A 23,958-nucleotide genomic window follows, 5' to 3' on the forward strand; every position below is an offset into this window, starting at 1 on the left:
ATAGTCTAATACCAGAGATTGCAAACTCTTAAAAGTCAATCAAGCTTTAAAACAGTAGCTAAACATCTCACCAAGATACCCAACCAATCTGTGAACCATTGAGACTACAGTAATAAAGTGAAATATTTGCCATCTGATTATTTACGCTTGCTTTGTTTAATTGTAGTTTGAAAATGAGATCATCACGAAACTGGATCATGAAGTGGAAGGAGGCAGAGGAGATGAACAGTACAAAGTGTTATTTGACAAAATGTAAGTGTTGATCAGTGGTGAGATTTATGTCACGGGGAAGTCAGGAGAGAGGGCAATTAGACTACAATGAACTTTGTAGCCCAGAAATAATTAAAATCTGTTAATGATGCACGATATTTAAAATTGCACCTGAGTCAAGGTTTTTTGTGTGTGTGATTAACAAGGCATATGTAATTGGCTTTTCAGCCTCTTAGAGCACTGCAGAAAACACAAATACCTTGCTAAGAGTGGAGAAACTTTTGTGAAACTTGTTGTCCGCTTAATGGAGAGGTTGTTGGACTACAGGACCATCATGCACGACGAGAACAAAGAGAACCGCATGAGCTGTACTGTCAATGTGCTGGTAAGCAAGGAGTCACCCGCCTGAACTGATCACTGCATTTCTAATTTTACACCTTTAACAAAATATTTCAGTTAAATCAGAGTATGTGTTAAGATTTTCATTCCATCTTATTTATTTTTTTTTCTCTTAATGAAAGTGAATTTATGGAAACATGGGTTATTATTTCCTTAACTGATTTTAAGAAAGAATTTAAGAAGGAATGTTTCAGGACCTGACCTTTGGGGGTATTGGTTGACATTTACAATTTACATATGAACAAAATTATACAGAAAAACACTTTACACACAGTATTGGAGTAATATGCAGTTTGCAAACTCATTTGTATTCTACTTCTGAATTCAGAAGTTTTCAACAAAGTCGTGAGTTATTGTGTCATTGAAAGCAGAATAAACTTTTTTTTTTTTCCCTCACTGATAGGAAATTTCCTTCTCTTTGTTCCAGAAATTCTAGAATATACAAATAATTTGAGAATATACAAACCTTTGTCCATTTAGCTAGAGTTGAAAGCAGCAGACACATCATGCTTTTTGCTGGAAGCATTAGAGTATGAGATTTTATTAGCACAAAATCAGTGCATATGGAAAAATGGTCTTAAAATAAAGTTTAGAGACCTCTGACATAGTGCTAGTTAGATTTGTTGCTTTGCATTAAACTCTTAGCAGTTAAGCATTCATAGCTTTCGTCCCCATAACATTATCAAAAATTACTTCATTTCAGTGTGTGGGGTACAGACTGTGCTTATCGCCTGACGTGATATGGCTGATAGATTTCATTCAGGCTGGTTTGGAAAGATCTGAGTAAATAGTTTGTAGCTTTTAACACTTGCGAGCGCTGCAAATGTCCTCAGCTTGCTCACTGCAGCCTTTATGCCTCGCTATCATGTAAGCCATAAATGAAATGATGCCCGTCAAAATGGGAGAGAATATAGAGACATCAAATCAGAAATTGGGTTTTTATTTTTAGTTTGTTTTTCCTCTCTGTGCACATCAAAAAAAATCAGAACGTTTAGCAAATGGGAAAAGAGGAGGGACGCGGAGAGTTGTCACTGGCTGGTGATCTAGCAGGTGCCCTTGGTTGCCTGCAGAAAAGTCACGGTGTCCTCCTGAGCAGAGCTGGAGTTAGAAAAACCTGCCAGTTCGCACCAGGCAAGATAGGAAATAAAAAAAATCACACGCACCACACGCTCCGAAACACGACAACAATATATATAAAAGTAGGCAAATTTCCGAAGGAAGGTGAAGTTATTTCTCTTTCCCTTCATTATAAAACTCCTGAGACCCTTCCTGGTAACTCTTGCCATGCCAGCCCCAGGGGAACTGGTAGCCCCTTTGGGGGGTTGTTTTCCCTAAGTGTCTCTAACAGCATCTCCTGATGGTGATTCTGTCACCTGAATTTTTCAGGTATTTGTAGGTGATAAATTTTGTGGGTGATGTACTGTCGTCAAGTTAAATCACTGTGAGTTATCCACACACCGCCCTGCCACTGAAGTCTAGGGGAAATGTATGAAAGCATCAAAGGGCAGAACTTTGCTCACTTTCAGTAGCCGTGATTTAAAACCTCAGGTTGATTTTAAAGTCCCATTTGCCCTCCAGGGCCAATACAGTCTTTTCATCATTCTCCGTGCACCTGAAGTGAAATTTATGCCTTTACAGGAGTCTGACCCAGAGCCAATACTCAGCATAATTCCCACTTGAGGGCTCAAAGAGTTCTTAATTGGGCCTTTAACAATGTACAGGCTTTCACAGGATTAAGTTTGCCTGTGTTGAATATAGTTTAAGTCAGAGGTTTTGATATACATTTAAGCCAGTGCTGATGATTAAAAAAAATATTAAAAAAAAAAAAAAAAAAAGCCCTATCTGCTCCCTCAGCTGCTTGTTCCTGCCTCTGACAATCCTGGCAAAACACGAGTGCAGACAAGATAGCAGAGGAGATCAGAGGAGGGATCCTGCCGAAAGCTCCCCACCTTTCCCACACAGGGGTGGGCCAGCACAGGGAGCATGGGAAGAGCACCCAAAGGTGGGGCAGGAGCAGGGAGCCCTCTCTGGGGAGAGAGAGCCTTGGGAAACACAGTGGGGTCAGTGCCAGCCTCCTGGCCGAGCCCCCTCCTCTTTCTGTGGGTTTCTTGCCCCTTCTCAGGCTGCTCTGGAAGGGCAGCAGTGTCAGGATAATGAGACAAAATGGCTTTACTTTATTGATTGCCCAACTCAGAAGTCTATTCTACATAAAAAAACAAACAAGCAAACAAACAAAAAGTAAACACATAAAGAAAGCAGACTAGAAATTTCTGGGGAGTTTCACTTGGTTCATTTTGTCTTGTGGGTTAAACTCAAAACTAGTGAGCAGCTATGCCAACTGATACGATACGTCCCCTAAATAACTAGTCTTTTGCAGCTCAGCGATGCATATTCTATCACAGATGTGTATTCTATCACATATTTTAGGTTCTCTTTGAAGGGGAAGGTTTTGTATTGGCCTTATGCATCTGTTGGTATTGGGCTTATGCATTTTTTCCTGGCTACTCAGGTTTAATTCAGCCCTGAAATACATTGTAGTTCAGTGAAGGATAAATTTCCTTGTATTTTGTTTCCTTATTTTTTTAACTTTTGAAGGCAAACTTTAAATAAGATTCAGGAAAGCCTTTAATATCTTGCCCAATTTATCATAACCTGTATTTACAATATTTGCAGTGTTAACTAGTTTATCTCAAGACCAGAGGCATTCAGACATTTCTGAAGGGAGCAATGAGAATGCGTGGCATATGAAACCAGATAAATAACACTAATCTGCCTTTTTATTTCCAAGGAAACTATTAGAATTCAAGGGCAGGTGATGTATTGCTCAGCTAAGGTTTGGAATTTTAAATCCGTAGAACAACTGTTTCTTAAAAATTAGGTTTTTGTATATTATGAAATTTCAGCTGCAAATGGTTAATGATGTGTGACGTGCAAATGCCAGAAGCCAATTTCTACCGGTACTGCTCTCGCAAATTCTTAACCTTTCCAATAAGACATAAGTCCTAATATGCTACATCATGAAACATCGCAGCATTAGATTTTGTAAGTTAAATAACTTGTGTGCTATCACTAGAGGCAAATTTCATTTTGCGGTTTTGAGGTTGATGCTATCCGATTATGAATTTTTAATTCCTAGCATGTTCCGTATGTGTTTCTGGCTGTGAAATCAAAGACTTTGTAAGGAAATTATTTTGTTTTTCAGAATTTCTACAAGGAGATCGAGAGAGAAGAAATGTACATAAGGTTTGTAAACACGACCACTGACAAATTCTGCTTGATTGACTGTAGCGTAATTGGAGAAAATTAAGCTCTTATTTAGCAGTCAGCTGGGGGCTGAAAGGGAAGAAGTAATGAAAAAGCACACCTCTACTGAACTTCAAGCTCAAAAGCTCATCATCACTAAGAACAGTGAGCATTAGAAATTGGCCTTCTGAGATCCTGAGAGTTTTTTTTGTACCCCTCCTCCAACCCCTTCAGTTTTATAACAGTGAACAGGGAAGTACAAATGCGTGTTGTCACACGAGGAAAATAAGTCAAAAGAAAACTGGCCAAAGAAATAATTTTACTTCCTGGTGAGGTAGGAAATATGTGAGTTGGGGAAAATGGGCTATTAAATAATCTGATGACTAATACTTATTTTAAATTTGAAGTTTTTGGGAACCCTTCAAAATCTGTTTTCACACAAAGTGAAAATGGTAATATGTTGTTGTGCTTTTTGTAAACCTCAGGGTTCCTAGACCTCTATTTCTACTTTGGCTTAAAATTGGCTAGACTGTTGTGCTAAAATGATGAAGTTTCTCTTTCACCGCTATTTTAGCTATCTAAATGTTATTTGTGAATTTGTTCTCAGATGTTATCTTTCGGGAAGAATTTTCTCTAGTAAACTCTCTTCCTGTTGTCTTAAATGGTTTTAATTATCACTTTAATGATTTGAAAAATAGATAAAATGTAGCAAAAAGGCAGGATTAGTAACTGTGAACATGCACATGAAGTTGTGGGTCGTGGGTCTGCCCTGTTCAGTGTCTGTACAAAGACAAGATGTCTCTCACTGCCTATCTCCCACTGAAGTTCTCTCCTATTTCTGTTACTAAACTCTTGTAAGAGATTTATTTATTTTTAAATTGCCATGAAAAGCAAGCCAACAAACAAACGAAGATAATCCCCTTTCAGAGATGTGCTGATATTTAAGTCAAGGAAGAAGACCTGTCTCTGTAGCTGAACACTTAGAGCAAGATCTCATGCACAAAATCTGTACTGGATTCATCACTCTTCACAAGTCATTGGGATAAAAACACGGTGGAAATGCAAGTGGTCATGAAAGTTTCCTGACCACAGACATATGAACTTTAAGAAGTAACCCTAGATATATTTAACTGTTTGAAGATAGAGTTGAACTGTTGTAGTCTCCACAGCCAACTATTTTTCATTATTTGGTGACATTTAATAACCAGCCTGTTTTAAGAACCCGATGCTTTTCTTACTTGCAGGTATCTGTACAAGCTGTGTGACCTGCACAAAGAATGTGATAACTACACAGAAGCTGCCTACACGTTGCTTCTTCATGCAAAGCTTCTTAAGGTAAACACCAAAATACATTGCAAGTTTTGAAGATGATGTTAGCAGTACCAGTTGTAGTCTTGTTTTCACCAGTTTTGGAACCTGTACTTAAAACTGGTGAACATCTGTGCACTGCTTCTTATTTCAGTTTCATCTTTTGCGTGTGTAATTAATTAATTACTACGCAGGAAACCAACCCTCTGCCATTGGTGCATATCAGAGCCTGGTTTACTGGCCTTGATCTGAAGTGTGCAGAAGTACAGTCAAGTACAGACCACAAGTCATAAACTGCAAAGCTGCAGGATAAATTTATTTTAAATATCCAAATTATGTAGCGTATGGAGACATCTATTTCATATGCCAGTGGTGAGTGTTTTGTAAGCCTGAGGTATTATTGCTGAAGCCATGCTAATGGGAACCCTCTTGTAAAGGAAATGTATCTCATTCGATGCAGTGAGTTGCTCTTAGCAATCTATGATTTAATCTGAGCAATCCCAAGAGAATCTATAGTGTAAAATGTATATTTTGAAAAGTTGAAAAGTGGAGGGTGTTAAGTGAAGTACTTCTAAATGATGTGCAGACGATTATTTGTACATCAAAACTAAGAAAACTGCATCCAAACTATATTAAGACTAAGTATGGTGCAGACCGTACTTTTACAAGTTAGATGAAGACACTGAAATATATTTGCTGCATTTTAAAATAAATATAGGGTTATTGCTCAAAGAAAACAACAGTAAAATTCATCTGGAGTGTAAAACCACTGTACCAATAGCTTTATGCATTATTCAAAGCGAGGGCAATTGTTGGACACGGCCTGCTGGATGCAGTTACTTCTCTGGTAATGAAATTTTCTGTTCTGAGACACGTCTCAGAGAGCTAAAGATCTGAGGAGAAGGCTTTGACACCTTCAGTCACGCAGACTGGTGCAGCCGCTTGCCTGTGGGTAGAAGTTGGAGCGAGTAACTGGCTGAGTCTGTGGCTATAAAGATCCCTCTTGTTCCTGCTAGGGACGTAAAACATGACTGCCAAATTGTGTAATACTTGCTTATCAGGCATTACATGAATGAGCCTTTTAGACAAGATAAAGCATTGCCTTCCCCAGGTGCTGCACTTTCCAGAAAAATGATGGAACGAACAATGCCATAAAACGTCATTCTAACTTCTACCCTTTATGTCTTGAAATCGTTAGTCAATATGCTTCGTATGATTTTAAATTAGAGATTAGCCAATTTCATTTTTTTCTTACAGAGTGTCTTGAGAGACTGGATGAGTATCTTAATATACTCCTTTAATTTACTGGAAATAAATATCCAGTTTTCTTTTATTATACTACAAATCAATAGAAGATGGCAAATGTAAGGGTAATATTTATTGTAGGTTTTTATCACGAAGCAGATGTTTGTTTATAAATAGACTTACATTATGGTTTGGAAATCCTTTATTGTAGAAGTGTATTGATATATCTAATGTAATATCCTGTTCCTTCCAGGAGTTAGCAGTGGATGGAGGAGTTCAGTGTCGCTTAAAAAGCAGCAGTATTGTGGTGTGTGTAATTTTAAGCAATTGAGTTTTTATTTCAAGCCTTGAGGACATGATTTTCAATGACACTCATCATTGGCATATGTTGCATCACGTTGATTTTAATGGGATCACATTTAGGTCAAGACTGAGAGCTTTCTAGAACTTCACCTTTAAATTTGCAAGAAGGATGTCTCTGGAGAGAGAGCCACCATAATTTTCTCCATATTGCTGCGAGCTGGTGAAAAAAAAACTTTGGAAAAGAGAGTTTTTATGAAATAAAATAAAAAATTTGTAATTTTTAGTCAAAATTAAGATACTCAAAACTAACAGAAGCATGCTGAGAAAAGTACCATTGCGTTGGAGACTCCATGAAATTTGTCTCCTTCATTGACATGGCTTTGCAGTACAAAGCTGTACTGTCAATGCAGTGAAGAGTTGCATGGTTTTAGGAAGGATTAAATAAAAGGAAAGGCTTTAAGAGAGCCATAATAAGAGAAATGAAGAAAGGTTCTGTCAATGAGAAATGTGAAGTGCTCTCTGGCTGGCCTGTCAAAAAGAGCTCAGCTTGATTTGCATCAAATGACTGTCTTAAGGGGAAGAAAATGATATTAAAGAGCCTCCTGTGGCCGTTTAAGGAAAAGATTATAGGAACTAAGAGTTCAAAGCTGCAGTCAGACATATCTACATCAGGTAGTCAGTACCCACTGAAACACATTACCAGGGATTGGGGTGTAATCCTCAGTCCCTCTCATCTCCAGACAATGTCATTATGTGCTTTTGTAAGATATCCTGTAACAAAACATGAGCTGTGCTTAAGTTAAACACAAACATTTTGGCCAAATCTGAAATAACTGGATGAAATTTAATAATATAGAGGAGGTAAAACTAGATGATGTAGCAGCGATTCTATGAATAAATCTGTGAGTTGATGATCTTTGTACGGATCTCTTCTTTTCTGAAAGTTATACCATTTTATTTTTGTAGGCAGTCCTCTTTCTATAGCAACTTTGATTTTCAGAGATGAAAGCGAACAGTTCTGTATTTATTTTAAACTTGGTTTCTTAAGGCAAAAGCTATATTGAAGCACCTGTCCCTGTCTCTTTTTCAATCTATGAGACATTTTATTTGATTTAATGGAGGTTTTTGATTTGGTTTGATAGAGTTTTGCGAGTCTCTAAGGCATTAATTTCCTGCTAGCCTCATGAAAATAGATAGCTGTGGAAAGGTAGGATATAGTATTAGTTTCCTGTCAAGGGAAAAGGCTCCAGTATTGTCTCATCTGCAGATAGGTCCTAGGGAATATTAGTGGGAGGAGGGAAGGGAAAGGAAGAAGATATGGTATGAGTAGTGAAGTCCAGAGGTTTTAGTTGCATCTGTCCCTTACGCAGATGTAAGATATGCAGGTGTAAAAGCTGTAGGGAATTATGTGGTCCTCTCAAATCTAGGGAGAAATCCCTGTAATATCTTTGCCTTGCTCCTCGTCTGTTGGGCAGTTGCTGGAAGAGCAGGAGCAACTGTTTGCAAACAGGCTGTATAAAGTTAGTTGTACTTTTGCATGCCTCTAAACATTCTCAGTGAATTTTAGTTCATTAATATCCGTCTATGCCTCCAGTCTCTTCCATTTGTGCTGATGTGTCTTGGCTTCAGGGCTTCTCTCAACATAAACCTGCCAGTGTTCGTCATGCAGCCAGCAGGTTGTACCCATCAACAAGGCAAAGTCAGCCTCATCAAACTCACTGAGGAGAGGAAGCCACCTCAAGAAGCTTCCTTCCATCTGATATCTGTAATTAGCTTCCCATTACGGCATTCTAATAAATGGTCCTTGTGCCGGAGGAATCGTTACACGGCTGCAATGAAATCTTTGTTAGTGCCTTGGTTGTGCATCGTTTCTTTAAATCAAAAGTTTCTATTTTATACAGCCTAATTTTACTGACACAGTCCGTAACTTTTGACTTGTTTTCACTTGTTCCATCTGTCTGTCTCTATGATGTAGTGGTCAGAAGAAGCATGTGCAGCACATCTTACCCAGCGGGATGGATACCAGGCTGCTACTCAAGGACAGCTGAAAGAGCAGCTCTATCAAGAAATTATCCATTACTTTGACAAGGGCAAGGTAAAAAGGGAAGAAAAAAAGTCCTCCAAATATGTTTCATTGCTTTTCTGTCTAACTTATAAGTTGACTAATAAACATTGTTTGCATCAAGAGACCTTCAGGGAGCTTTAAACTTGGTGTAAGTTATTATTTGGAGTGTTTTATTTAAACACTCTGCCAGTATTTGAAGATAATAATACTAAAAAAAAAAAAAAAAATGTAGTAAAAAAAAAAAAATCAATGGTATATTTATAACTGCTGTGTTAAGGGTAAACGTATGCGTGTATGGTGCCACAGAGAAGATAAAAGAGAAGTGATGCATGGAATTTGCGGGATTTACTTTTTCTGGCAATTGCAGTAGGTAACGCAGTCCTTCAGCTCCCCTTGGTTTTTCTTGTGTACACACACAAAAAAAAAGATCTGTCAGAGGACGGATGTTTGCGTGGTTTGTACCATAGGAGGGTAGTGGAGAGAACGAGAACACTTCCCTGTCATTGCTCCTGGTTTTCTGAGAGGGATTTGCATCTGAAGGGGTGGGTGCAGGTATCACCTGTACAGAGCTGATGGTTTTCAGCTCAGGAGTCAGCAAAACGTAGGGACATAGCAGAGCTGGGAAAGTGCATGCCTACAATGCTTAAATACAGAGGTGAAAATCTCTTCATTGGGATATTTCGGATACACAATCTTGTTTTTTTGTAGTAGTTTAACACCAGTAGGGGGTCATTTATCTAAAAGCAATTTTTGTTGCATAAAGGTAGTGCAGACAGAAATGTTATTGTCAGGGAGAATTAGAGAATTATCCAACACGTTATGCAAGCAGGCTTTTAGCAGAGTCGGATCAGTGTTTTGATAGAAACTGCTTAAAAGGTCAAACCTTACACCTTATCTTAATGTAATAGTTAAAAGTTGTTAATAAGTGACGCTAAAAAATTGTAATTCGAGATTGTGATAGAGGCAGGCTCTGCGTGTGGCTGGGCCTGGTGAGCAGTTGTCCTTTGTGCTTAAGCAGTGAGTAGCATCCAGTCCCCAACATGCTCCCACTTCCCAGAAATTTCTACTGACCCTTCAGCAGCTGCTAAGGAGAACCTAGTTAGAATTAGGGTTGGATTTGATTTAAAACTCTATTTTAATATTACATTCCCCTCTGGAAAGGAAAAGGCAGAAGCCGCCTGTTTTTATTTGGTTATTTTACGTGTTTATGGGTTCGCAGTTACTTTTTTATGGTGCTAGTATACAGTCCATGGGAATTGTTCTTCCCAACACCAGGCCAATGCATTTCGGCTGCAAATTAAAAGCTGCAGCGCCCTTTACATCTGCGTTGCAAACAGTCTGCCTTAAAGTTGTAGCCACCCAGTTCTGCCGACAGCTCTAATGAGCTGTTTATATAAACAGCAGGCAAAATACCTGCTGCTTGCTTTTCAGCCTGTTCCACACTACACAGCACGGCATCCACGCTTGAGAGACCTTTGTCAGACTGAATAACCATTCTTAATTTTTTTCAGGCTTCACAACCAGAAATGAAAGAAACAGCGGTGAAAATTCTCTGTCTACTCCTTTTCCTCACAGTTAAACAACTGAATCTTCATTATTTAAAGTTTATTGGTGGAGTGTGATACTGAGGGGACCACTGTGATCACTTATTTCTTTGCCTAGCTCAGGCCATAGGATTCCTGCTTAATTTATTTTTGTGAGCAGAGGATTCATTTTCAAAGCACTCCTGCCATTTACAGACATTTCCTATCTCATTTTCTGGTCACCCAAGTTGGGATAAATTTTTGTATTAGTCAACAAAAAGGAAAAAAAAATCAATATATGCTGAGAATATGAAAATCTTAAATAAATTTTCAAGTGGAAGGTTGCCATGGTAAAATTAAGGTAATCCTCTCACTTGGGATGTTACAACATCAGGGTAAACGAACCTCTTGCATTTGCCTTTGCAGCTTGCAAGCTTACTCCAGGCTACTTTAATGGCATCATGACTCCATGATCAGTAACACCTCTGAAACAGTATTTATGTAAACTAACCAATTTGTTTTATCTTTTTTTTTTTTTTCTTTTCTTTTTTTTAACCATAATTGTAATCTGTGCCTCTGCCTGGCAGTTTCCTCTGTTGATGCTACCACTTTGCTTTCTCTTCCCATGAAGTTAAGAAGAGATGCCCACAGAAGATGCTTTGACCCTGGAAAGCTGTAGAACTACTTCCAGGCTTTTACAGAGCTTAATAGTTTGGTTTTAAAGTTGTGAGCACTCTTTCACTCCAGCCTGCCAGGCTGACTTGAGAAGTAACTGTGGTTAGAAACACATAGTCTAGAGGAGATGGGGGAAAGGGATTTCTCAAAAGGCAATGCTTGGTCTTAAAATTTCGGCAGTATTTTGGAAAGGCTGATGTATAGTTCAGCCTCTCAACAATCAAGATCAACAATCATTCTCTTACCAGGGTAATTTCCCAAGAGGAAAGCTCGAGGCACTTCTCGAGTGCAGAACACCCATGAAACTTGCTCCTTAAGTATTAGCATGCAGGGTGAGGTGAATTCAGAGGAAGGCGTAATCTTCTGTATTCACCAGACACAGAAACGTATCACTTCTAGACCAGAAGTGCCTGAGAAATTTGCAATTTAATAGGGCTGAATTGGGGCTTGCACTGAATGCCATTTGTCTGAGGACAAAATACTAGCCTTCGCCACAAGTATCCCTGTTATTTGTGGTTTGAGACCCTTGTCAGAGCGCTCATTTTGATTTCTGTTTTTTAATAGATTAGCATGCTTGCTTTCTTATTTTACTTTGACTTTTGGTCTTGAACACAGTCTTCTATAAAGATTCAGTATACCCTTAACTTCCAGTGATTAATGCTGTCAGGTACAGTTTCTGTTCTTGAGCTTCTTGGATCTGATTCCTTATCAGTAATACCCGTCATTATTTTACCAAGCCCCTTCTTTCCAAAAGTAAAAGTTGCTACTTCTGGGTTTTCCTAGGACATGTATATATTTTTTCCTCTCTGTTGGTTTATTCTCCTTTACTGTTTTGCACTTTCCAGTCTCATTTTCATCTCTCTTGGCTTTTGCCCTTAAAAGCTTTATCTTCACTCTTATCACGGCGGTCTAACCTATCCTTTGAACTGCTCTGAAGTGTTTGCTCTTTCTGTGTTTTCCTGAAGTCTTGTAATTTTCAATAAAGCCCTTAATCCAGGGACTTTGCTGAAAATTGCTAGGCTAGAGTATATCACAGTGAGAAGGAGAAATAGAGGCAGTAATAAAGAGAAGAGGAAAAGGGGTGAATTTTTTTCTGTGTTGAGTGGTTGATGTTAGTCAATGCTAATGTACTTCTGATGACAAGAAATGCTCCGTTGTCGTTGACAAAGATAAGATTTCATTTTTAAACAGGCTTATATGGTCTCTGTAGCCATAAAGGAAGCAGCAGCTTGCTTATCCCTGCACGGCAAAATCTACGAACTGCGACGTGTTTCAGGTTTGCCAGTGGATGCCGCAGTCTATAAATCAGTAAATGTTTTCTACTGCTCCTTCATAAATTGAAAGCGTTGGTCCTGTAGAGAAAAAAAAATAAATAAATGCACACTGCTCACACTCATTTCCACTCCTCCACCCTTCCTGCCCCCTTACCACCTCAAAAACAAACAAACAAACAAAAAAACAACAACAACAACAAAAAACACTTTTGCTGTTTTACGGGAGCCAGAAAACACAAAGTATTTGAAACATCCAAGTAAGTGCAATGCTTTGCCTTTAAATGTCTTTTTCCAGTTCGTAGGATGGCAATGAATGCCTTTTTTCCATCTAACAGGATAGCAGTGAAATTCACCTCTTTGCCAAAAATCAGTGTGAGGCTTGTGTCCAGCTTGTACCCATTTCAGATGGTAAACCCTTACAGAAACCTGTGAAGGAAAGGAGCAGGCTTCAGAACAAAGTTGTTCAGAGCAAAGTTGTTCAAAGAGTCACCAGAATGGGTATACCTTACACCTGTTGAATGCTACGCTAGGAGTGGAGAAATGCTGTTTTAATACCGTATTTAAAATGTTAAGCCTTCATGATGGTTACTTCATGCCATCTAAAATATAAACAGTGTTGGGAACATCCCTCATACTTGAGAATATTGCATGATAATATACTAGACAATTTCATTTTTATTGACAGTTAGCTCAGCAGGAGCTAAGAAGTGTACTAAGATCCTCCTTTGCTGCTGTTACAGAACCTCAAAATCTAAATTGGATGCTGGACAACAAACAATCTGCACTTCAAAAATAAATTAAATTGCTAGTTCTCCCATAAGAAGATCTCCTCTTGAATCCTCAAAGTCTTTCCCATAAAAATTTGCAACATGTGTCTGCGCAACTTAATTTAGGCTATGCACATTTTTTGTACACCTTTAGTATAAAAGAAGTATTTTCCTTCCACTATTGTAAACCTCTCTCTCTGGTGCACTATCCAGAGAAACTGTTTCTTGCATTAATGAGTTGCACATCATACAAATCCTGTGTAGTAGCTCCCTGCACAGCTCATTCCTCCAGAAGACCTGCCATGTCCTGGGCAAAGCTGGGAAAAATTCCAATGCAGGAAATCTGTGAGGCAGCAGATGGGGAGTTACTGACCTTCAGGAGTATAGTTTTCATTTATCAGAATCCTTTGCTACAGCCATGCTGCCCTCACCTGAATAAATTTGCTCTGTACAAAACAGAATTTTTTCAGAGGGTGTTTTAAATGCACAGTTCCTGCTGCTGCTGTGACGTTGAGAAAAATACTGGATTTAGTTTTATTTTCAGCCACATTGCAGGTATTGTAGTCCAGCTGCGCAAACAATGGGGAGAAAAGCCAGTGGTTAATTGACTCATGGACCTCAGGAGTTCAGGACACTTGACATTTTACAAATTGAGTCTTATAATACAACTCCTTGCCATTCCTTCGGTGGATTGAGCTGGACAATTGGATTTCAGAATAGAGATGCAGGAAGAGAGTGGGGTTTTTAAGAGGCAGGAGCAACAAAAAGTCCTGTTCACTAAGACAAATTACGTGGCTGGAGGGGTGCCAGTTCAGACACTGGCAAAACCTGAAAGAATCTTTTCCCAAAGCTGGGCAGTTTTACCACGCATCTGCTGTAGAATAGAAAGAGAGTGCGTTTACCTCTTAGCTATCCCAGAAAGTATTCCATTAAAGTAATGTGACAAAAGAAGTGTAGTATAAATAGTAAACTAACTTTTAAAGATTTTTTTGAGTAATTCCAGTAGTTTAAGTCAGAAACAAATGTTGTTCATAATGCCCATTTTATTCCTATTCATCTCTGCTTACACGTAAGGAAGTGGTTATTAAAATGGAAGAACGCGAGGACTGTGGGACTACTGCACATATGTTGGAGATAAACTATATCATAATTAATTTAAGGATTCATTTTTTAGGCTCTCGGGTCTGTGCCATTTATGAAACTCATTTCTCATGTTTGTATTCAGTAATACAGACTCAGAGGGGTGTGATGGGGCTGGGGAGGCGCTTCCTGGTAAGTGCCATAGAAACACAGCCCCTGCTCTGGAGTGGCTGCAGACTTGTCTGACAAGGATTGGGGAAAAAAAAAAAAAAAAAAAAAAAAAAAAGGACAAAAAATAAGATAGGTGCAATTAGTTTTCCATGCAGCATTAGGACCAAAGCAAGGCTTTCAGTTGCCAAATGTGCTTTGGAAATGCGTTGCAAGGTCTGTGCTTATTCAGGATTCATTAGAAGAACTGAATGAGTTTGTTTACAATGCTCATGTAAATCTAAAATTATTTAGATTTCCATTTACTTCAAATCTTGTTCAGCTACAAAGCTGTTTGCCTGAGATGATCTATAAATATTTTCACAATAGGAAATAGAGTAGAAGTGCTTCAGTTTTGGAGAGTGACTGGTTGAATCTGGAGCAAGCAGAGAACCAAGGCAAGGAGAATGACGGTAATGCTGTTTTCTTTGAAGTGAAAATGTGCAGAAGTAGCTACGGATGACTGAAGTTAAGAAGACAGCATTCAAAATGAAGAAAGGTTAAGTGGTTTTGAAAGGTTTCACTTGCTGACTTACCTACCAACCAAATATTTGTTTAGTTTCTATAAATCAGGAGTATGTTGCTCCTTGGAGTCAAAATTAGCCCAGCCTAGTACATGAGAGCACACTCACTCCATTGTCTGTAAATATGCCTGTACTATTTAGCTCATGGTAATTTTTGTTTAGAGATAAAAATACACTCTATCATCATTCTGCATTAGATACATAGCGGGGATAAAAACATCGTGAGCTTGCCATTCGCAAAACTTGTGTTGCAGAGTGTAGGAACTGCCTCATGATTTCCTGCAGATGCGGGTCCCTCGTTATGGTGATCGTAATCAGTCATTCCAATGTGGTTTTCGTCTTCAAGGCACTTCACAAACATTAATTAACTCGTGCTTATTCCAGTCCTCTCCCTTAGATAAACAATACTGTGAATGTTGCTGTAGAAATGAGAAAAAAGTCAGAGAAGGGGTTAAATATTGTGTGAATCACAAGGCCAAGTTTATCACCTCTCAGGCCCTGCTTGCCCCAGCATCCCATTTGAGGGAAGGTGTCTGTCTTTTTTTCTCTTTAGGATTCAAAACCTTATTTCCAGACATACCAGCAGCTTCTTGTGAGGAGTCCAGCCCGTATTTCTCCCCTGCTTTGAGAGCCTGCCATGTCCCATACCTGTTGTTCCTGTTACTACACAGAGCTTTCCTTTTGAGGCTCCTCATCTCTGCCGTCAGCAGCTCTTTGGGCTGCTGCTTTCCATCCCTTCCCTCTCTTACTCTGCCGGGGCAGGTTTTCAGTCCGTCCTCTGGTTTGCAGGACAGATGCCTCCCTTTGAGATCAGGCTCCTTATTTTCCAGCGAGGGGTAGGGAGGAAGAAAGAGCAAACAGCTGGGGCCTGCTCCACATCTTGCCTTTGCAGCAGTGGCCTGTTGCTCCTGGTGGAAGACTTGCTGAGTGTGTGGCCTGCCTGGTCTCCAAATTGCCACTTCCTAGGGGAAAATAAATAAATATATAAATATATATACTGCAGCTCCCAGTCTGGGGTTTATGCCACAAAGCCAGGAGGAGCTGTGGACACCTGAGCCGACACGCAGCAGGTGGTGCTGGCAGTGCGCAGTAACTCCGTGCATCTTGTCCATTTGTAAGGGTTTGCTCCTGGTTTTAAAGTCTCAGCATCTACAAAACTAAAGCATTTTCCTGAAAGTTTTTAAAGCTTCCTGAAATACTAATAAATGCGATTTTGGCTTGCAAATCAGAAGACAAAGAAACAAAATTCACCAGTGTTTATTTGGGGCTTTGATGGGAGGATTTCTCCCATCCGCGTGTTTTGGGGGTATTTGGTTTGCAGTGGTTTTGTGGGGTAAGCTGTTTGTCCTTGGTGCAGTGAGTTAAAGCAGACAGGACAGGTGCAGGAGTGTGTCCCGTGTGAAAGTTTCCCCAGCAGTGCCATGTCCCTCCTCTGTCCCCAGCACCCAGCTCCCATCATCGCTGGGTTGTGGGGCTCCATCTGAAACTCTTCCTCCCTGTGCGGCAGATGTCTTTGGGAGCAACGGGAAGGAAACATTTCAGCCCTTTTGCTCAATCCTCTTTCATCCTACTGCACTTTGGAGCTGCGGCTGTTTCCATGTTTCACCAGGGCAAGGAACGTGTGGCCTGGTGCTGAGAGGAGAATAGGTGATGTGGACAGGGATGTAAGTTAAGACAAAGGCTAATATGGAGCAAATTGATTTATGACTTGTTCCAACTTTTTTTTTTTTATAAAGTAAGGTCAGCAGTGCCAGCCAAATTTCAACAGCAGAGGCAGATTATCAGGTTTGATCTTAGGTGTCCTGGTGTGCTAATTTAAGCATTTTGGGTTGAGTGGTTCTTTACATTTACAGTAGAAAAAAATAAAAATACACATTTAAAAGCATTCTTGCTACTGCTCATTGAGCTTGTTGGCTTCTGAAGAGCTGAAGGATATTGTTAAATTAGTTTGGGTCAGTTGAGGCGGTTGCTGAATTTCATGGTTGAAGAATAAGGGAAGGAAAAGAACCAATGGAAATATGGTGAATAATTGTTCAAAGCAATATCTGCAAATTGCCTGTCCTGTCTAATATAGATTATAGATATTAGAGGGGGAGAGAGAGGTGATTATGAACTATAATCAACCAACAACATTTATCAGAAGCTTGAGGTTCAGGGTGGCTTTGTGGGCAGGCCGTGTTTGCACATTACTGGGTATCTAGTTGGGCTAGCAGGAATCATTTTATTTCTGAAGTAATAGGAACATTTTACTTGATTTGCATTAAAGAGAGACATATGGGTAATGCTGTCAGAGCTATTTGGCACATCTGATGCAGTGTTTTCGAGCGTGTGACACAATGCATTGTGTTGTCTTTTATTAAGATTTATTTTATCCCAATTTCGTTGTTTAACCAAGGTATGTAATTCAGGTTCTTTGTTGTTCTGTGATTTTTTTTTCGACAGATGTGGGAAGAGGCCATTGCCTTGGGTAAAGAACTTGCAGAACAGTACGAAAATGAAATGTTTGATTATGAACAACTCAGTGAACTGCTGGTAGGTTTGTTAAATAACATAGACATATTTTCCAGAATATATTTTTTAAGTATTTAAAGTAATATTGAAAATCTTTCTTGTCAAATGCCAAAATAGATGCCTACTTTGGCTTTTTTAGACAAATGTTGATTATCTGGCTACTACTGGCCTGAAAAAGGCTTTTATTATTAATTTTTATCTGAAAGAAATGTTGCGGTCATGCTAAGCTGATTTATCTGGAGTATAAAAGAAAATTTGGAATTTAAATATAAATAGGAACATGAAAAAAAAAATCCTTTCTAGTTCAAGTGTCTTTCCACATCCACGTTCCTTTTTTTAGGTATGAATAATCCACAAGCATTCATGTCTAGAGTCAGTTATTTTTGCCTTGACACTACCCATTCATTATGCCTGCACCATTTTTCTCATGCTCTTCTCCAACAAGATAAATGGCAGCTGTCACTTTCCCTCCTGACTTCTCAGCCATTTTCACAGGAGTTGGTAGACCTTTCCAGTTAGGTTCAGAAAATTCTTGATTTTCAGATTTTTGTTACATTTTTCCTTTGCACTCAGAGTACGCTGTCCTTAATTTCTTTTAATTGTGTTTTGGTTTTATCCCAGTCTGCCTAAGGTGCCGTTGCACCCTCTCTCTCTGCTGACACCAGCCCTCAGTTTGAGACTGGCTAGGAGCCATCTCCACAGGAGCATCTCCTGGGGACAAAAGAGTGAAGCCAAAAACCACTCTTCTTAATTTTATGGTTGCTTCAGTCCTTTACGTGTTTTTTGCTTTTGAGCAGTCCATCATTCTGCCCAGAGCTCTCCAGAGCTGAATTTGTTTCCCGTTTTTCTGTGTTTCTGAGCCTTTTTAACTATTTTTAGTGCCAAGCTGATTGTAGTTGTCTGCCTAGCAGATCTGGAGCCTGTTTCCACATTGCTTTTTACTCCAGGGGCTAAAGGATATAAGTAGAGAGCATTTCTTAGGCACTGTTATAGGCAAGGAGGTCTTCCTCGGCCTGCTGCCTGCGCTGCTGTCTGTGGTGCTGTATTCAACAGAGAATATTCTGCATAATATCAAAGGTAGAGATTGCTCCTGAGCTAAAAATGATTCTCTTGCATCAAGTACAATCATTCACCAGTAGATAATACTCTGACACCCTCGTTTTTAATTCTCTGTTTCCTTCCTTTATGCTTGCGCACAGGAACATGAACAGCTTTTGCCACGAAGGTGCCCTCACTTTACTTTATCTTACTTCATCCTTTTTTTGCATCAAAAGTTTGAATTTGCACTTCGTACCTTGTAGCTGATGGTCAAAAACACTGAGTTACATGACTTTTGCCATTTCTCTCCCAGAGCAACCATGTCGTAGCTTACATTAAGGGACATAATTGCAGGAGAAGCAGTGATATAAACTGGGTATGGTTCTGTTTGCATATCAAAATGAAGTTTCCCCCTCTTGTATTAGGGGAAATCCAGAACTGCCCACTTCTCAGGTCAAACAACTGAATTTATCTGCTATTTTTTTAATAATGTCATCTATTAGGAATTCATCCCTGGTAAGGGAAAGATGAAAATTCAAGCTGCAGCATGAGTCACGTCTTGCATACCTGATAGGCTTTTTTTACCGGTGCTACTGAATAACCTTAGCAAGCAAGGTTTGTGGTTTTGGTTTTTTTTTTCCACAATAAAAATTAAAAGGGATTTTTTGTTTCCTTCTGTTATCCCTATTGTCTCTTTTGTTCAAGCAATATTAAATATTAGATTCTAAGACAATTCACAAATGACAAAACAGTTTTGCTACAGCTGAACTGAGAAGTATATGGCAGATCTGGGTCTTTGTAGTCTTCTTGCCATTTGCTGTTATCTGTCATACGGGAGCAGTAAAAAACCTCTCTGAAAATCCAAATTCATTCTCTTATGAAAAGTAATAGACTAAAAATAAGTTAATGAACAGATCGTCTAATGCTGCACATTTGTTATTATTTCATCATTTGAGATAAAGAAGGATTCCACTTGGAAAGCAGATGGTCTCTGACATGCATGTGTTTATTTCAAAAGTTATATTTTTCTCCAATTCTCAACCGTGTGCTTTCCATATGCAAATAAACAGTTGTAAATATGGAAAAGAAATAGTAGAAAGATGTAATGATATATAACATCTGAAAACTGAGAAGTCAGCACCATCAAGAACTAGCTTTAGCAGCGCGCACTTCACCATTCCAGTGTTTCAGCATCAGCAGTGTTGCAACCACAAATTCAGGTTGCCTTGATGACCTTCATCAAAATTTCATTATTAGTTGTGGAATAGTGAGGTACAGCAAGATAAGCTTAAAAGCACTGGGGGCTTGTATCTCAACATATTAATCTTTATCTGCTAAGAAAAAATGAAGAAAAGGGGGCAAGTGAGACTTTCATGTCATTACATTAGAGCTATATATAAAAGATTTATAGGCAATTTGCTTAAAGTTTAGATCATTAACATTCCTCCTGTTTATTTTGCAGAGAAAGCAAGCCCAGTTCTATGAAAACATTGTGAAAGTGATAAGACCAAAACCAGATTATTTTGCTGTTGGATACTACGGCCAGGGATTTCCAACATTCATAAGAGTAAGTGTCCACCTTTTTCCACTCTGTAGCCTGGTTTCTTGCTTTGGAAATTTCACTCTGTTGTGGTGACAGTAGATCAGTGTATGTCAGTGTGTTATTTACAGTTTGCCTAACGTTGTTGGTTGTTTTTTTTAGCTCAATAAAACAATCATCGGTTCTTCATTCTCAATTTCCAATAGGGAATCTTAGAATTTTAGTAGAGAAGCTTTTTCTTCCAGAATACCCAATAGGTCTTAAGGGTCTGTATCACTGGTAATGAAGATATATTACCCAATCCATAAATTGGGGTAAAAATCAGCACCACCAGAAACAGAGAAATTTTTGCTTGACGGGTATATATATACAGCAGAGAAGCCAAATAGATGTGATTGTGTTTTCATGAGAGTGCATTTTCCAGCAGTAACAAAAAATGAATTTGATATCAAAAGTGTGTGCGTGATACCTTTAAATGCAGTCTTTTATCATTAATTTTCATTAGCCTTGTCAATTTAAAACACACGTCACTTCGCTGGTGCTGGTGACGCAAATCTAATAACATTTTAAGTTTTTTTCCACTGATGTCAGGATTGTTATGGAGTTGAACTAGCTTTCAAATAAGGATGGGGAGTTAACACATCTGAATTGCATCTCTGTCATGAGTATCTGGGCACTGGCATTTGCCAGTCCGTGACATGGAAATAACACATTAGCTATTTAGCCGCTTCGCTGCTCATACCTATCTTAAGAGCTCAGGATTTTCAGTTTGGAAAGAGTCTGTCTCCAAACCCCTGCAGAATGCTTCCAGTAGATTAAGGCAGTTCAAGAAACAGAAGAAAAAGGTTACTTATGCTCCAGGGTAGACAGAGAGATGTAGTCTCACGCCAGGGGCTGGTGGAAGGTTTCCTCCCATAAATGCCTGTCGAAGAGATGAGTTCCAAATTATAACTATGTCAACTCACTCCAAAGATGCCATAATAAATACCAGCAGCAAACCCAAGCCTATGCTGAAGCCTGGCTCACTAGATAAATCCAATGAATAGTGATTAAGCTGGTTTTGTCAGCTTTCGTGTGGTCAGCATGGTGAATTAAAGGTGCATGTAAAATACATACGTATGGTGTATTAAAAGAAAAGAAGTACAGGATGATTTCATTAAAAAGTTCTCTTAGAGTGGTTCTCCCTCACAGAAATCTTAAGATCAGGTACCCAGACCAAAGCTTAAAAAGTATTTGGGGAGGGAAAAGGCTTTCAAAAATCCCAAGATGTAAAACATTTACTTTGAGTAATCAGGTCATCGTTTGGAAAAAGCCTCCTTTCCCACAAAATACCTAAAGATCTTGTGAAGACATAAAAATTCTTGAGTCATCCCAAGAAGCTGCAAAAGCATGTGGCTTTTCATGCTTGGCTCGGTGTAATGCAGGTATACTTGTACCATTTGTGCATCCTGCAATGTGCCACAAGTTATCAATTCTTTGCAGATGAAAGAAAGCCACCCCAGACGTTTTCTGCCAGGCTAGGACTGGATTTTTCAGCATCCATTGTGTGCAGACCATCAAACAAAACTGGGAGATGAGCTCTCGTGTGTTAGACCACTGCTTGGCCTCCAAATTCCAGCCGGGCAACCTTTGCCAAAGCAACTTTGAGCTTTTCCCAGGAAAGTGGCAGGCTCATCAGCAGCCAGAGCTGCCCTGGAGCGCCTGCAGCGCCGTTCTGCAAGCTGACACAGCCATATGCTAGTGACAGACGCACGGGCACGATGCTGCGCGAGCTGCTCTGGGTCTTGGGTCAAGACTGATGCTAAAGAGATGTGATGTGGAAAAAACAAGAGTTATTGTGGTGTCGGGAGTACACGCAGAGTAATGTACGTGTGGCATCTTTGATCAAGCGTCAGGCAGTAAAAATGTTTGTGGTGCATTAAGTAAGAAAAACGTTAATAAGAAATTTTAAAAACGTTTATTAATCTCTTAGGTTTTACCAGACAAAAAGCATTCATTATCTGGGAAGAAGGAGTCACTGTTAAGATTGACTGACCTGCAGAAAATGATTGAATCAATACTTTATGATATTCCTCTAGGGAAGGCTTGCATCAACAGGCATCTCCAGAGTGATGAGTGTACAATGAAGTCGGGGATAACTTTGCAGAGGGGCTTGTGGCTGTGACGAAAATTTGGTGTGCCCCAGGCAACACCCAGCAATCTGGGGTACATTTCAGTGGTGTGGCCCTAGCTCAAGGATACGTGTACATTTGCAGAGAGCAGTTTTCCAGTCAAAGCACGGTGTTAAACTCCGCAGTCAGAGGGATGCAATGCGGAGTAGTGTTACACTGCTGTATTAATACTGAGCTGCTTTTTCTCTTCCCAACCAAGTGATCGGTTTGTAAGTGCAACAAAACACTTAGCATCCTTCACAAAAGGCTTGCGAATTGGTCAGTGTGATAAACGAGCAATAAAACGCTGAAAATTTGCGTATTAAGAGCCTTGCTGACTGAGACAGCTCAAAATACAGGCTTGTTCTCCTATTGTGATTTTCCCCGTGAATTACAGGTATATATACACTTCTCTAGACAGAGAGAGCGTGCTTTGATCTACTGTGAGTTTCAAAAGGCAGCGGTGCAGAACTAAGCCCTATTGGACAATTGTAAATTATTCTGGCTCTCTCCCCCCAGTTGTAACACCCTTCTCCGAGTCAGTGCTGAATAATTCTTTCCCCAAGCGTTCGTTCCGAAATGAATCATGAGGTTAAGCATATTCAGATGTGTTATGCTCATACCACAACTCCCTTCAGTGTGTTTGATCAGTTAACAATATGCAAGCTGTCTTTTACATCCTCCTTTAGAATGTAATGTGTTGGTTTGGTACATAAATGGAATGTATGAAGGCTATCTGAATTTTCTTTATTATTAAAAGAAATATTGTATATATTCAATACTTTTAAAATTACTATGTGTGCAGACAACTGTACTAAGCCTAACAGACTAATCTAATAGACTAATGTGAAGTCTAGGTTGCCTCGGTCTTTTTAAAAGAGGATTTTGGATCTTGGTACTAAAATGGCATTATTTTGTGTTTATGTTTTCCTCTGCTACTCTTCCTTGCTTGCATCAATGCCTTGTAATAAATGTTTACCTATAAAAAACCTAATTCTGTAGTTTACATCCATTCCCCCATTAACTGTGGAAGATGGATGAGAGGAATTACAGAGGAAGATCTTGGATTTGATGGACATAATTTGTCTCTATATGTTTTCAGTGGGCATTTATTTTATAGGTCCTTGCAGCCACGTCTTTAGGTCCCATTGAATTCAGCGTGGTTTATACATAAGCCTAAAAGTAAACGTGCTTAAGGGTGTCAGCACTGAATTGAAGTTAAGGGAAGACATCTGTGCTTTATTGAATTGGTGTAAAATACCTGTAAACTCTTGATGATATCCTAATATTAGGAATGTGAAGTATCTCACTGACCATTGCTCGAGTCAACTCTTCTGAGATCCTGGTTCATTACTGGGAGCTCTGGTCTAAGGATCTCTCCTCTCGATTTGTTTCCAGAACAAAGTCTTCATTTACCGGGGAAAGGAGTACGAACGCCGTGAAGACTTTGAAGCAAGGTTATTAACTCAGTTTCCAAATGCAGAAAAAATGAAAACAACATCTCCACCAGGCGACGACATTAAGAACTCCTCTGGCCAGTGTATCCTTGGGTTGTGCAGCAGCTCCTGCAGATGGACTATCTGTGGGCAGTGTGAGCTGCTCACCTTGTTCTTTTACCCATGTTCCCATTGAAATGCCTCTTGTGCATAATGGAAATTCTCTTTTCAGTTCTTAACCCCTGAATTCAGATATCCAGTGCTTTACTGTAAAGCCGAAGCTTGATTTACCATCTAAATTTCACAGACCAGTGTCAGAACAAATCGTGAGGTGAGTTTTGGTCAGCTTTCCAAGCTTATCAGTCTCCTTTGTAACACTTAAACTCGTTCTTCCTGTTGTACTATGAATATGTACATAGCCGAGGAGTGTAGTAAATGGGAGGACATCTCGTGGTTATTC

At 39.3% G+C, this 23,958-nt stretch overlaps 1 protein-coding gene across 4 annotated transcripts in view; it reads left to right on the top strand.

The window, feature by feature from the left end:
• DOCK1 (dedicator of cytokinesis 1) overlaps positions 1–23,958 on the top strand; it is a 257,618-nt gene that overhangs the window by 195,173 nt on the left and 38,487 nt on the right. For all 4 annotated transcript variants that reach the window (XM_084525023.1, XM_084525025.1, XM_084525022.1 and 1 more), the window contains exons 34-42: positions 167–252; positions 439–595; positions 3,812–3,852; positions 5,097–5,187; positions 8,684–8,803; positions 17,266–17,355; positions 19,835–19,939; positions 23,461–23,602; positions 23,751–23,829. In XM_084525023.1, coding sequence (XP_084381149.1) covers positions 167–252; positions 439–595; positions 3,812–3,852; positions 5,097–5,187; positions 8,684–8,803; positions 17,266–17,355; positions 19,835–19,939; positions 23,461–23,602; positions 23,751–23,829 — 911 coding nt within the window. The remainder of the gene's footprint in view (positions 1–166; positions 253–438; positions 596–3,811; positions 3,853–5,096; positions 5,188–8,683; positions 8,804–17,265; positions 17,356–19,834; positions 19,940–23,460; positions 23,603–23,750; positions 23,830–23,958) is intronic.

Source organism: Aythya ferina (assembly GCF_964211825.1).
Source record: "Aythya ferina genome assembly, chromosome: 7".
In the NCBI taxonomy this organism is placed as follows: Eukaryota; Metazoa; Chordata; class Aves; order Anseriformes; family Anatidae; genus Aythya; species Aythya ferina.